At 36.5% G+C, this 15,725-nt stretch overlaps 1 protein-coding gene across 4 annotated transcripts in view; it reads right to left on the bottom strand.

Annotated features, from left to right (window-relative positions):
• The window catches only part of WDR72 (WD repeat domain 72), a 94,601-nt gene extending 79,673 nt beyond the window's left edge, over positions 1–14,928 (bottom strand). For all 4 annotated transcript variants that reach the window (XM_008639999.2, XM_017742721.1, XM_017742723.1 and 1 more), the window contains exons 1-10: positions 14,771–14,928; positions 13,647–13,753; positions 10,617–10,695; positions 7,690–7,864; positions 7,116–7,192; positions 5,231–5,350; positions 3,985–4,130; positions 3,528–3,624; positions 1,004–1,145; positions 458–703 (exon numbers count right to left, since the gene is read on the bottom strand). In XM_008639999.2, the coding sequence (XP_008638221.1) occupies positions 458–703; positions 1,004–1,145; positions 3,528–3,624; positions 3,985–4,130; positions 5,231–5,350; positions 7,116–7,192; positions 7,690–7,864; positions 10,617–10,695; positions 13,647–13,753; positions 14,771–14,923 (1,342 nt within the window). In that variant the 5' untranslated portion in view covers positions 14,924–14,928. The remainder of the gene's footprint in view (positions 1–457; positions 704–1,003; positions 1,146–3,527; positions 3,625–3,984; positions 4,131–5,230; positions 5,351–7,115; positions 7,193–7,689; positions 7,865–10,616; positions 10,696–13,646; positions 13,754–14,770) is intronic.
• Positions 14,929–15,725: the final 797 nt, after the last annotated feature.

The raw sequence follows: 15,725 nt of genomic DNA, 5'->3' as shown, positions 1-15,725 counted from the left end.
GATATTCAAAGGACTAAATATAACCAACCTTCACATGGGATCAAAGAATTTTGGACCTGTTCCTAAAACGGAGAACAAAGGTCTGCACTCTGAGCTTCATCTACTGAGATGTACCCTTTATGTTCCCTTCAGTGGAATGATCTTTTAGAGAGCAAATAAAAAAGAAAACTGCCAATATAGTGAGATGTCACATATCTCACTTCTAGCGGATATCCAATCCCACAGCCATCCCCAGATTCCTAATACTGGAAAGCACCTTGGTAGTGCTAAGCTGTGATCCAATAGATCAGCTACAGAAGAAGAAAGATCATCATAATCTTCCATTTTTCTCATTTCATCCCTGACCACCAGCCCTATTCTTCAGAGAATTTTTACAGGGATCACTGGAAGGGATGCCAGAAGTATGAAGTCTTCTGTGCTTGACTGAGATGAATCTGAACAAATTGTTAAAACTTACCTTTAAGAAAAGATATGTTTTCTAAAAGTCTTGCTCTTGCAGTTTTTAAACCTAATGTTACAAAAATTTTCCCATTTTCACATCCACACACAAGCTTATCAAGAGCAGGTATGTACACAGAGGAACTGACAACTGCACTTCCAAATCCATCTTCAGATCCACAAAGTTGATCAATAATGCCCTCTGACATGGAATGATGTTCATCAAAATTATCCTGAAGAGTCCACACAGCTGTAATTGGGATCTCTAGAGGGTGGGGCAAGAGAGGATTTTTTTTGTTTATGCAAGACAAAATATAAAAAGTCAAACTAAATAAAACACACATTTTCATCTTTTGATCACTTCCCTTAACTTATCCTTTCTGCAGTCTAGGGTTGGAAAGTCAGCAGTTGCTACTCCTTCTTACTACAGGCAATCATCACACAGTGAATAAATGAGCATCACTTTTTAGCGTGAAAAGTTTTTTATGAGAATTCAGATTTTAATGAAAACTGACCCCAAGACATAATGAAAAAGATGGTAGCAAGTGTGCCAGAAGTGCCAAACCTTTTGGAGAACCATCAAATGTTGACACAGGAACATCAGGAATGTGCCACAAAGTGATCTGTCCTGAAGCTTCACCAGAAAAAAGAACTTTGTAGAAAGGCTCCTTTCTTTCATTCATGAAGCCCATGACAAAGGGAAGACTCTGTGAAAAAGAACAGTAAATCAGTAATCTGAAAGAAAACTGACAAAACAATGTAATAATTAATTGTAAATGTGAAGGCTTTTTTTCACCAAAAGCCGTAAATATATAAAACAAACCACAGTTGGTTCCTCATTTGCCACTAAATCCTGCTCAGACCAAGTCCACTCTGCCTGGTACAAGCCTCTCAAAGATCACCTCTGCTTTGCAAATATTCTTGGCTAAACCTACACCTCAAATGGAAAACTGAACCGGGAGTTCTCCTCAGGTTTACTGTTTCACCAGCATAAGCACCAAAGTCAGGCTGAAAAAACAATGCAGTGAAATGCTGATAATCTTTGCATCAAAACAAATTCAGCAAAGCTTCAGTCATCACAGCTTGCATGACTCCAATAATGAAAGGTAAGAATTATGCTTTTACACAGGTAGCAGTCTACAACACCACCATTCAGTCATGAGGTGGTGAAGCATCTCAAAAGAGCAATGAAGCTGCTGAAGGGTCGGGAGCACAGTTCTGATAAGGAGCAGTTGAGGGAGCTGGGGTTGTTTACCCTGGAAAAAAGGAGGCTCAGGAGAAGCCTTATCAGTCTCTACGACCACCTCATATTTTGGATACACTTATTTACAACACTGAAGTTTGAGAGTCCATTCCAAAATAATTAAATGTCCTGTAAAATGGTTCAGTCTACAGTCCCAAAATGTAGTTCAAAATGGATCATCACACAGGTAATTTGGTTGTCTCACAAATCTGCTATAAAAATTATTTAGGTAGTAAGGTAATTACTAAAGCAAAAATATTAAAACAGAGCAGGTCAGTATTTTTTAAAAAGCATGTATTTGGGGGGAAGCATGTATGAACTTTGTACCACCACTGTAACCCTATTATTTGATAAGCCAGGTGTTTTGGCTGTTTCTTTTCCCTCACCTTTCCTGACCTTTTGGCATCCTTCAGCAGTTATCCCATCTGATTTTAGATCACAGCACTTGGGGAAAAGATGAATGGCTTATGCTATTTCCCTTCAACTGAAAATTAAATCTGTCAGGCTTCACAGGACTATGCAACAAACATACTTTCTAAGGGCCTACATTTGTCAAGAGAAAGAAAGAACACTACAAAACCTCACAGGTAGATATTTAACAGTGTTTCTAGTCAGCTACAAAAAATGTTTCTGCTGCATATCTTCATAAAACTGCTTAATGAGCTGCTTGAGCTGTCACACAAACACTCAAACTAATGCCATTTCAGGCAGGAATTAAATCCACATCTTCCAACAATTACAACTTCATAAACAGCATTAGCAATCAGACTTAGCAAAAGCACCAGAACCAAAGTCTCACAGAATAATCTATTTGTTTTGATCCATTTTTGGCCCAAGTAAGAAGGCCTACCACATATCCTGCCTCCCATCCCCCAGCTTCCTAATTATAAATTCTACTTTTTAAATCAACTGGGTTTCCTTATTCATTCTTTTGTGGTCACACAAAGCACTACATAGAAAGTGAGTGAAGATGAAGGTTTTCCAACACAGCCCAGTCCATTTGAGATACTTGTCCACACAGTAACTCCAAATCTGAAATTGGTGTGACATGCTCTGCTAAACATGAATTCTTGAAGGAAAGTATAAAGATCACCTACCTTTCCAGCTTCCTCTTTTCTTAACATTAGCGACTTCTTCATGCCAAGACCATGGTTCTGAAGAGAGTCACATGTGTCTAATTTTATGCACTGTGGGTACATCAGTCTGCTCACAGTGCAAGAAAGTTCTGCATGTGATTATGCCTCTGAAGGCTGAAGCCAGTATTCCAGATAAGATGCCACATATTCAGACCCCCTCAATTCAGGGTGGATACACATGGGAAGCAATCTATTTATGTGGTTTCATTGACATATGTGTACATTCCTTAATAAAACAAGAACTAAGTAACTTGCTTGCATTTTGCTCCTGGGTTGCCTTTTTTTATTTTGGTTTTATGACAGTGTTTTATTTGTTGGGAGTTTTTATTATTTATTTTTACTAATTTTTACAGATTTGAAAGTAAAGTTTCTAAAAATATTTTAGAACACATCTTTATGCTAGAAAAATATTTCTCTTTTTATCAAAATTAGAAAAAAGAAACACCAGCTACTTCAACAACCAGTCTATCTATACTTGTAGAGGGATTTTTTCCACTGTGAAAAAAACCTAAATATAGCCAAAATCAAAGACAAAATATGCTATGAGCATCTTCAAGTTTGTAAGTAACAATTTTAAAATGAAGGAATAAATATTACTCATGTTTTTAATAGAACAATTAAATCTGTTGATGAATTCATCAATTTTTTGGGGATTATTCAGGTAATTGTGAATGGACAATAAACAGACTTTCAAACCCTTATGAATTTACCTTATTTTCCTTCATACCAGTAAAGCTGAGTAAATGAGGACAAACTGTTTCTTTCAGCACCTTTCCATCAGCAGGGTACATGCTTTTAGAAAGGCCACTGCATAATTAAAAAAAAATTAAAACATACAAGGTTTAGAAAGTAATTTTTTTAGAAAGCAGAACAGTAACATCCAAGATTCACAAGTTAAATTAAAAGTAACCAAATAAGTAATTACAGGAGACTTTTTGAAATCACAGCACCAGCTGCCCAAGTTCTACATGGCTAATCTTATTCCTATGTCCCCTGCTGTGTCAAACAAAGACTGAGGGCTGTCAAACTCAGGGCAAATCTTTGAGTGCCAAAGTGGTTTTGTTCTGGTTTTTGATCATTTGCAACATGCAGAGATTTTCCATAGTAACCCTCCCAAAGTTCATCTTGTACCTGAACTTTTTGTGTGAATTTCCCATCTGAGCCCACCTGTTCAGCAGCTGGTAGATGTAACTGTGGCCATCTTCTGTCCAGATGATAAGTCTGTAAGCTGCCAGCACCTCCCCACCAGCAAAGCACTGACCACTCTTACAGAACTCAGTACAAAGCAAGGAGAAATCACAATAATCATAGACCTAAGTTCAGAAAAACAATAAAATATAAACAAATAGTATTGGGAAATCCATTTTAATCTAAACTGGGTTTGGGCAGTGGATCAGTAAGTAGAACATGAGTTCAACTCTGTAGTTTAACTGCTTTTTTTAGAGCCTAACATGTTTTGATACTAACAAACTACTGCAAAGTCAGGGTCAAACCATACAGCTCAAAGTTAAAGATACTAACAGTTAAAAAAAAAAAAAAAAAAAAAAAAAAAAGCACCCCAAAAAGTAGCATTAGGGTCTTATAGTCTCACTATAGAAATTAATAGAAAATCAATGCATGATGGAGATATTTTTCCATGAAAAGCCTATCCATTCTACACATGAAATTTCTCTATAAATGCTTTTGTACAGAATTTAATTAGCCCAAGAGACATCTCAAGGATAGTCTACAACTACATTATTCAAAGCTGACCCAGGTGTATGTAAAAATTTTTAACCCAGTCCTGTCCCCACAGAGATGTTTGAGTCAGGTGTACACGTTAAAATAATCCTGAGTGATCAGTGTAAGAGAAATTTTGTAGCACTGGGAAAGAGAAATACAGAATTTTTACAATAAATTTCAGTTTAAATACATCGTATTCTCTACAACTGTTACTATTTTTTTTTTTTTTAAGTTATTTTATTACAGCTACACGTAAAAGCAATATAGTCTGGGGTCCTTAGCTGGCTTCTATCAACAAACAAAGGTCCCTGGCTACTGAAGACTTGCCAACTGTGAGTACTTCTGTCATACTTAAACAGGGTTTTTTAATCTTTGTCTCCCTTTCAAATGCAATGTGGAGGGGACTATAATACCCCCAGTGCTCTAAAACTGTCTAATACTTAAATCCCTGTTCTTTCCAGCCAATTTAGTGTTAAACTTTTAAAGCAGAAATACATTCATAAAAAATAAAAGCTTCATCTCTTTCACACAGTTTAGATAAGCCGAGAAGTGTTGCAGGCATAATTATATCTGACAATGTGTGAAAATTTTCTTTAACCTAAGGAGAAAAACAAATATCTGCATGTAAAAATCATATTAGCTTTCCAAAATTAACAACATTAAAAAGAAAGTGTAATGCTCAGTAATATACCTGCCAGCACATGGAGGACACAACTAGAAGGAGCCTTTCCGTGTAAGTACAAAACCTTACTGCTTGACAATTTATACAGTCCAGAGATTTTGATTCCTTCTCACACACACTTTGTCTCTCCTTTACAGAACAGAGGAAAAAAAAAAGCTATAAAGTTTGTTTCAGGTATCTGAGCTTTTAGGATGGAAACAATCCACTGAAAATAACTGTTAAGAGACTTTCAAAATTCAAAGCAACATATACTTGTTAATTAAAAATGACATAGAAAGACAACAGGGTTCACAATTAACATGTAAACAGAAGAATGTAAACATTCAGTGTGGCTCAGACCTTGATCTCACTTAAAGAAATGATAAAGAATGTGGAGAAGGACTAAAGGCAGGCCATAAATAGCATCTGCTGTAATGAGTATCTGCTAAGTATTCTTCAGTCAAAAAATAACTACAACAACCTATAAATTGAGAGCATCAGATTTAGAAAAGCTGATGAATATAATACTTTCCCACTAATTCTTGTTGCAACCAGGACAGTGAGATGTTGGTGTTGCCATGTCTTGTTTGCTCTTAACACCTTTAAAAGTAGTGTAAGAGTAATTAACTTTCTTAGCTTGGTATTGCTAAATGTAAAGACTGTTAAAAACAGTGTATGTATTTTCACACTTTGTGTGTGAAGAGCAGACTTTATTAAAGTCATCATGCTCAAAATTATTCTATTGGAGGTATATTTATAAATCATTGATTAAATCACTTAAAACTGATGTTTTCTGTTTTGAAAGATATCAACAGTCTCAAAACCTCTCAGAGAAGGGGTACATATGCTTGGAATCACGGCTATAAAACTGAAAGCCATTTTCTTACAACAACATTCAGCTTCAGTTAGTTCCAAGTAAAGCCAACAATACTTATTAAAATACTCTTCTTTAGAATTTAGCTGGATTGTTACTAACTCTGAGGCAGTCACTCCACAAAAGGCGGCCCCAGGTAGTAAAAAGACTGCACCACACCATATGTTCCTCTGACATCTGTAACCAGTTGTCAGAGTCTTCAATTTTTACAACATGGCAGTGGGGTTTGCTCTAGGAATGTTGAAAAAATGCACCCACCCCAAAACACTGCAGATAAATCAGAAACACTGGGATGGTATCAAACTTTGGACAGGCTCTCCTCAGGGGCCTGATTCCACCCATGAACAAGTAGTGCTGCCCATGCCCTGCAGTTTGTTGAACCAGGCAGTCATGAGTTACCAATGTTCAGAGAAGTCTATTGATATTTTGCCAATCTGTCTCATAGTACTTAGCTGTACTGTTGAAGTCCCTTTGTAAATCTAGCTTTTAGAGTTTAATTAAAATACAAAAATTGCATCCCAATTCTAGCACTTGTTCACGAAAGGTGACAGCTGCTGAGAATATTAACACAAAAAAGAGTAAGTGAGCTTGAAGATAGAAAAACAGGGCACTTGACACAGCAAGAGCCTTTTCCAAGTGAAGACAGCATTGTGAAAAGCAGACTGAGGAAAACAAAACCTAAAGGACCATTTTGAAGAGAGCAACAAGGGTGAAGAGGGAGTACAAAGGCCAATATTGAAGAGCTATGAGCTTAAAGGACAGAGTGAAGGGGCTCAAAGACTTTATCAGGATAGCAGCAAAGCATTGCAGCTTCAGCATCCTGGAATATGAAAAGACAAGAAGCCTGGCTGAAGGGTAGCACAGTTGTCAAGACAAGAGCTGTCCCATGGCCCAAATTTAAATAACACTATGAAGATGTGTTTTCAAAATTTTGGAACAAAAGTAATACAATCTATTTAAATACACATCCAGAAGATTTAAATTTATTCATATTCTGCTTCAATGTAGCCTTTATTTGAGAACATTAATGTTATCACTGACCTGGATACTATTCAGAGATGAAGATAGGTCCCACACTTTGAGAACTCCAGTTACAGACACTGCAACCAAAGAGTCTTCTGTGTAAAGTTAACAGTGAGATAGTCAACTTGAAGCCAAGTTCAAACAGCACCTACCTACTCAGCACTAAAACAAGGATTCTGTAGGACACTGCTTAGATGAAATCTCAGTTTTACACAAAAAAGTAAATAAATGATACACAGAAATGCAAAACACGTCAGCAAACAGTAAGTAATATATTAACAGAAGGCGTAACTGTGGAATTGTGGCTTTAATTTCTCTGATATTACAAAACTTATTTATACTTAAATCCAAGAAATTAGCTGCTTACATGCAGTAGAGAAGGTGTTTTGTTTTTCTCTAAAAAACATATTAAATAAAGCATGACCAATATTAGGAGCCTTAAAAACACCTCTTGTGCTATTAATGAAACATTAACATCTTCTACATAACAGCTCTGTGAAACATGATTGGATATTAAATCAGGTAGTATGATACCACCTATACAGAAATATTTTATCACAATTTTATTTGCCTACATATTTAAAACATATACCTTGAATTCTTGCTGAGTGTACAATACACATACAATTTATCCAATCAGAAGACTGAGATGATGATAAAGTGTGAAGAACACCCAAAGTTTTAGCATCAACAATAAGAACATCTTGATATTCTCCGCAACAAAGAAGCCAGCCTTCACCTGTCATTCGGAATGAGCAATGGTAATACTGTCCAAGCAGAAAGCAGAGAGTCAGCACACAGCTACACAAATGGCATGCAGATTTTTCACACTGAACTTCTCATAATCAACATTTTTGTAGCATCAGTAAAAATCTAAGGCATATGTGAAACCATATACAATATTGCCAGTGACACTAGCAAGGAACACAGCTTAGCAAAAGGTGCTTCATACTGAAAGCAGCACCTGTCCTTCCTATATATTAGGATTTTGTAAGTTTTGGAAGAAATTCAGGTGTTAATTTTCCCTATAAATTACTAAGGAGTTTGAGACTTGTTTCTCTGAGAGGCCTCTCTCCAAACATTTGATAAAGCTCCAGTCATCAAGGGTTATACAAAAAGGAAAAAACAGGTGAAGATGCAGGATATTCGTAATTAAATTTTTCATAATGAATTTTTGATTACTTTCCAGGAAGGATTTCTACTCCATAAGAGATTCTTCATTGTGACATTAAATGCCCTAATGTTCAGAAGATTCTCTCTGCAATCACATAAAGAAAAAAACAGACATGATAGTAGTGCAGAGTGACTAGGAGGATTTCTTTCGTGCTATGTCTTTTATATGCACAAGGACATCTGCATTCCATCTCTATCTGTATTTGTACACAATTTCTATAAATGCATAAGCAGCCACCTCGAATGGGATTTACATGTAATACTAACCTTAAAATACAGGGAACAATCACGCAGTGGGACAAAAAATATCAGACAACCCAAAAAAACTGCACCTCATTAACAAATTTTCTGTACATTTTTGCTTCTATAGTAATTCTCATTTTTTCTATCAACTAACTGAAGTGTGAAAACAAAAGTAGTATAAATAGCTGGAAATAGGATAAATAGTACTAGAGACATTATGAATAAACAGAGGAGAAGTGCTTGGAATTTGCAATTACTGTTTCCATTAAATTAGGCTCGAAATAGAGGATTTCTATAGTCAGTTATTCCTCTGAGAAAATTCCACACTGGTTAAGATCCACAAATGTTTAAGTGTTGACCCTGGTGTTAAATTTCATTTCAAATGGCAAATATTCAGTTTGCCCTACTTGACATCTGCCATTCATAGCTAAATCATCTACACTGAACAAAAGGAACCTACTGGAGCAGATAGGTTAGTAGTTCAATTAAAACCAAACATTAACTACAGCACAAGCAACTATTCCCCATGGAACAACAAGAAAAAAAACCTACAACAAAACACACACAGAAAACCACTTTATTATAACTATCTGAAGGCTGCATTTTAAGAATAGTTTCCCCTCCTAGCAGTATCTATTCTTTTTCCTAAGAAAGTTTTCCTGTTAGATGTTCCTATTTTCCTTTAGCTATCTTGCCCAAGGTATTAAAGAAAAATAATTATTTGCCATAATTAGGTTTAGCTCACTTCTTTCCAATAGAGATGAAGCACCTATTTTCTACAAGTATTTGCTATACCTGCTTGAAGGGTAAGAATGAATATTCCACCTCTGATCTCCACAAAAAATGTACAGGTAGTCAGCTAATCAGCTAGGCCAGATTTGCCTACTTCCCTGCAGAACTTGTCTGTAACATCATCTATTAAAATCTAATTAAGCACTAGAACATAGCAGGTCATACTGCACCTCTAATAAATTATAATTTAAGTATTGTTTTGTTTGTGAATATACATCCATTTAAGGAACATATATGCTTTAAACATACACACAAATAAAAGTGTAGAATAATTCTTAATTTATATTTTTATACACACACAAAAAAATTAAGTTAATCTTCCAAATTTTTGTTGGCAATATATCCAAGATTTTTCCTCTTCCCTTTACAATTAACAACTGTGTTTGAACTCCTCATAGCAACCAAAGCAGTGTCAGGAAAAATATTTTCTTCTGGAAGCTTCAAAAATTTTGGATTCCAAATTGGCTGTACTTTGTACATGCATTTCCAGATTTCCATCACTTGAAGCCTTAGTTCCACCCTTGACTTCCTCACTGAAGAAAAACAGCATTTTAATTAACACAGGAGCCCGGAGCTTCTTTTCTACTAACACATCCAGAAATAAGCCACACCCCAGAATCAAACCCATATATGTTGGGCCCCTCAATCTTACTGAGGTGTATTTCAAACACTCCCACACTCCAAAATCTACTTTTTTTAACCTGGTTACAGTTTCAACTAGACACCTGAAATTATCTGAAGCAATATTGAAAGTCTCTGAAAATACGGGATTTTTCCTAAAGTTCTGCAATGAATGAGAGCGTATTTTTGACAACAGGGTGAAGAGCAGTCTTTTGGAGGTCAGGAGTTGAGGACCAAAATGGTTCAGAAGTTTAAAAATAAGTCTTTCAGCAGACTGTCTCACAATGTCTGGCTAGATTACTTGTACTTTTAAAATGTCACAAAAAAGCCAACATTAAACTTGAAGCTTCCATGCAGATTTTAATAGAAGACAAGAGCAAAGATTAAGACCAGTTCACTAGGCTACCTGATGCACAAACAGTAAGTTAATCAATGCATTTCAAATATTTACAGCTTAAAAATAATCAGTCTGATTTGATTAAGGAATTCAAAGGAACAGTAAAATCTCAATTATTTTCTTAGAAGAAAAAAAACCTGAAAAAGATATAAAAACTACTTATATTCTGACAGGGTTTTTCCTCCTATGTAACAAGCTATACATTCAAAATTGTTTCTGAAAAATATCATGTTAATAAAGCAAAACCCTTGTAACCCTTGTAAAGAGATCCCATGAAAAGTTGCTATACTTACATGGATTGCTGTATGCCTATAAGGAAGCTTTGCATGCTCAATGCACTGTCCACTAGTGACATTCCAAACACACATCTCCCTGCCAAAGATAACTTCATATTATTCTCTGTCATTTCCACTCAATTGGCTGGAATAATTTTGTGCCACCAAGTTTTTCTTTAGTGCTGTATTTAAGTGCAGTCTGGTCATTTATAAAGCTTTTTGTTACAGATTGCTGGGTAAGAAAACACAGTCATTAGCAGGGGGTGACATACAGTATCTGTTTATTTTTGTTTTGGTAATTACACCCTGCTGCCTTGCAACCAACCTGACTTTAAGACCAACTCTGGTCTACAACAAACTGTAGGTGCACTGCCATTACAGCTCGTCAACATGTCACTGTAACTAGCTGTCACTGGAACTACATCCTCCTGAAAATGATTCATTTCACCGAACTTAAACCACACGTTTCAAAAAGCATTATGCACCTTCTCCCACATCAGACTTCAGTCCTTGAGAGGAACAACTTTTGTTAAGAAGAAACAGTGCCATCATGAGGCTGTTCCCAAAATCTGCTCTCAATACACTCAACCATCTGAGTACCCGTGCAACATTACAGCTACACTTGGGTACACTTAAGATTGTTGTTTGAGAAAAGACACCTTAGCACACCCTCCTTATCTACACATTATTCAACATGCAGTGGGACTGGAGTACAAGAGACACAATCAAATTAGATGTTGTAAATGAGGTTGTATGAGATGCTATCATAGTCCAGCAACTGAGTGTTAAATTTTGATGCTTTTAGATTTTATTAAAAAAACAAACATTACTTCCAAAATTGAAACATTCATTTCATCATTTCTGACATTACATTGTAAGACTTCTTCTGTATGAAGACAAAGGACACACTGGGGAGAGTATTTTATTATATCAGAAATGCTATTTAATGATTTACATTTTAATCTACCTGCTTTCCCATTTTATGCTAATCTCAAAATATTATTAATTAATATATTTCAGCTGAGGAATAGCAGCATCAAAGTTGGTAGATCCAAAGTCAGAACTTAAGTGGAAGTTTTACACTGTTTGTTAAATATTTCATGGCAATGATTTTCTCCTTGTTTGTATCAGAACTCTACTGCTTTAGCTACATTACTGTGATACATACAAACATGCACAAACGAGGCCATCATTTCAGAATGTAACTTCAGCTTCTGGATGATGTATTCAATTTACTGTGTGTACTAATAAGGAATGAGCAATATCATATTACACAGAGCATATGCCATAGGACAGGTTTATAACTCATAGGACAGCAGTGAGAACTTATGAATCATCAGAGATTCTTTATAGATTCCATATTAGAACTACAAAAATAATGTTCAATGCTCATTCTTCTGGGATTAGTCAGATACAGAAACTCTGAAGATAATCTGGAGTGGAACAGGGAAGAGTATCATAGAATCATCTTCCATATGATTTCTTTCATCCTTACTACAAGGAGATGGAAGCTTGAAAATGGCAGAAGTGAATTATTCACACGCCAGAAAATGCAGTTTGGCAAACGGTCCATCTCCTGAAGACAAGGCTTCCTATTTGTAATTATCTCAACTTCTTGTTGCCACCTTCCAGGGATCAGTGATGGATTCTTTGCCTTTATATAATATAGATGAGAAGTCAGCAGTAATTTGGTAAAACTGAACATTTAAAGGGGTCAGAAAACAATTCAATCCCACCTATACCCATTCCAAACAAGTCTAACGATCCCTTCAGAGCTAGAATCTTTAGGATGTGAACATCTCTGTATGGTATATCTATAACAATATCCTCATCTGTTGCTTAACACTATCCACCCCAGTTTTTTTGGAAATACAGTATCTTTGTTTCCAGTATCATCTGGAAGAAGTACTGCGCTACCAGAACTTCAGAACTAGGATGAAAAACAGCTTCAGCTCAGAACCCTTGAGTAGAACTGTAGAAGGGCAATATAATGGTTGTGTGGATTTCACACTCTCACCACACATAAACAGTACTGTTCACCACTACCTGTCCACTAAGGCAGTCTAATCTTTCAAGATTAAGAAGCCTGAAATAGTTTTTTTGCAGGTTATCCCTTTCTAGTATACTCATGATTGAACGAGAGAATCAGGGATCTTAGCAGCTGGAAAGGATAAATAAGCCACTAAGTGAGAAAGCAGGAGCCTTAAGGTGCTGGAAGGTACAGCTTGAAGGACAATTGACAGTAACTCCTATGGAACACCATTTTAAAAGGACCATCCTGTTCACTAGAAAAGACAAACCCAAAAATAAGAGGGGAATATAATTAAGCAGTGAGACAAAATTTCTTAAGAAAGCCCTTAAGAAAGAAAGCCCTTAGCTAGCCCTAACTATTTTCAACAGATGAAATCCTTAACAGAAGGGCTTCAGACCCCAGTTGAAAAGATTACCAAATATTAAGTGTAACCTAGCAGAAACTAGTTTGACTCAAGTGACAGGCTGTGTCGTAACAAACATGTAGCAGAAAAGCTGCAAGACCAGGGCCCTCTGAAAGGATATTCTCCAAAACAGCACATCAGATTTAAAGATAGACAAGGAACACACATGCCTTTAATTCAAGGGCAGGCTGTGCTTCCATACATTCCAACTGAGGAAACATAAACCAGATCAGAGTACGTTAGTCTCTTTTACCAGTTCAGTTTTTAAGACTGAGTTCAGGAAGGAACAGAGAAAAACACCATGATATTCAAATGCAGTTGAACTTGCTGATGCCCTCCAATAATGCATTAATTTCCCTTTGAAGAGGTTTAGCTGACCCCTTTTTCTGTCTATAAGTGGATATGTGAATCTGCCAAACCTTTCTGTTGTCCATGGGACGAGCTCTTAGTTGGACTGTTGTATACCAACCATGTAGTCACTATCCTAAGCAGTTGCTATCATTTCAGTATCATGGAAGTGGATTGAAACATTTCTGCAAATGCATCATCTGACCTACATTTGACATACATTTCATGATTTAGGAAATGAACAATGAAATATTGAGTTACCTACCCATTTTCAGTAGCACTTACTACATATGGCTGTTTCTCAAACTCTCTTGCTTTTGCCAAACAAGTTACAGAAGCAGTATGGCCAAAGAGAATTTCTTTAGATGAAATCTAGGAAAATAACATCATGATTTATCTTAAACAATTTCTGTATAAACTAAGGATATCTAAAACCAAGAGAATATTACTTGCAGATATACATAATTGTTAACCTGCCTTATATTCTTATGTTCTTCAGTCATGTTTCTGGAATGCAGAAAGACATGGATGAATTATGCAGTTCGCATAAAGTTCAGTTTTTGTATTCACTGCATTCATCTTCTGGAGAATGTACAGAACCCCAAATGATATAAAACAGGCAATGTGCAGAGCATCTCTGGCCTTCACCCTACAGCATGCACCAAAAGTGGCAGAGTGAAGTAGAAACTGATAAACCAAAGCTCTTAAGCATGTGTTTCGTATCACAGGTTTAAATAACCTCTCTGATTATCATCACTGCATGCAAAGATCTTAATTGGAAAAGGTAGCCTCATAAAAGTGCAAACTTTCAGGCTGTTTGAGTACAAATGGGGCAACTAAATATAAAAAAAAGGAATAGAACATAGTTCTAGAAACACAGAATAAAAAAACAGGAACTGTTTTGACTCTGCTCCATTCTCAGGAAAATAAATATGAAATCATCAAAGCATTAATTTGCATCCTAATTACATCAAAAATAAAAGTTTCATCTTGCTGCTTCCATCTTGGTAGACAGATTTGGTTTTATTGATACTTTTTCTTTAAATGACAGGTCATGCTCACCAATTGATTTACAATAGAAAAAAACCTTTACAAGATAGCAATCATGTTAATTGTATATATTTACTTGCTGTCATTACTCAGAGCACACAGCCTCAAATTATAATCCACAGGGTATGCTAATCTATGAAAAATTCTCCAAAGTGTGCAAATAACAGGTAGCTTATATAGGCATTTCACTTTCTGCTTCATGAGTTTCCTGTAACAAATACCACACTATCTTTAAAAATTCATCTAAATAAGTGCAAGTCTGGATAATCCTATTGCCAATAATAAAAGCTAAAACTCCAGCCTGTCTATTTGGCGAACTGTAGCACAGCAGACACTAACCTTTAAGTCTGATGAAAGATCCCAGAGACATATTTGTCCTTCTTGGCTTCCTGTAACTATGGTCTGCTGGTCATCTGTAATCATGATAGCAGTGATGCTGTGAGAGGGAGCTGTTTTCCCCCACACGGCCACAGCCGGTACTGATGTCTTCATGGTCAACACCTGAAAACAGAAACAAGTCATGATGATCTTCAGTAAGATTAAACATAAGAAAAAATAACCTAAAAAAAGGGGGAATTTAATGAACATCTGAAGAGGGAAGCCATAAAATATTGCTGTAAGAAGTCGATGAGTCATTGAAACATTGTCTTGCTGTTGCCAACATCAGACTAACACTTTCAGGGACCAGTACTATGAGAATACTGAAACATCAGCAACAAGAGTTCTGTGCTGCCCCACACAGCCTGGCTTAGCTCTGATGGGCCCACCTCTTCTCCCTAAAATTTGGCTGGTGGAGTACACAACACCTCCCCTGTTCCCTCCAACTAGCAGAGATGGCACAGGAGCAGGGTGTCAATAAAGACTGATTCCTAAGAGGGTAAGGCAACAGAAAGATACTACAGCCAAAAGGAGAGAACTGGTGGTGGGTCAGGAAGGAAGAGTAAAATGAGGCCCAAGATGGCAAAGCAGTATAAACCCAACCATTCTGTGGCATCTTCTAGAGACAAGAACCAGAAAAAAGGTGGCTGCAGAGTTGCAAGCTGAGAAAGCAAGAATGAACAGACTCTCTGTTGTTCAACACGAGGCCCTTGTCCAAAAGATTTATCATCTAATAGATTTGTCCCTACTGCAAAAAATTGATGTAATGGAGTTGTCCATTTGACTGAGGGCAGTTTTGACTCCCACCAGCTGGGCAATGGACAGACAGCTGACAGACTGAGCAATGTCAAAAATGTTTGTATATGTCAACATGTTATTCCCAAGCATCAGTGAACAAGAAGAAACAGAGTTTAAG

Source organism: Corvus brachyrhynchos, unplaced genomic scaffold (assembly GCF_000691975.1).
Source record: "Corvus brachyrhynchos isolate BGI_N302 unplaced genomic scaffold, ASM69197v1 scaffold97, whole genome shotgun sequence".
Classification (NCBI taxonomy): Eukaryota; Metazoa; Chordata; class Aves; order Passeriformes; family Corvidae; genus Corvus; species Corvus brachyrhynchos.
This window is presented reverse-complemented; position numbering and strand designations above follow the sequence as displayed.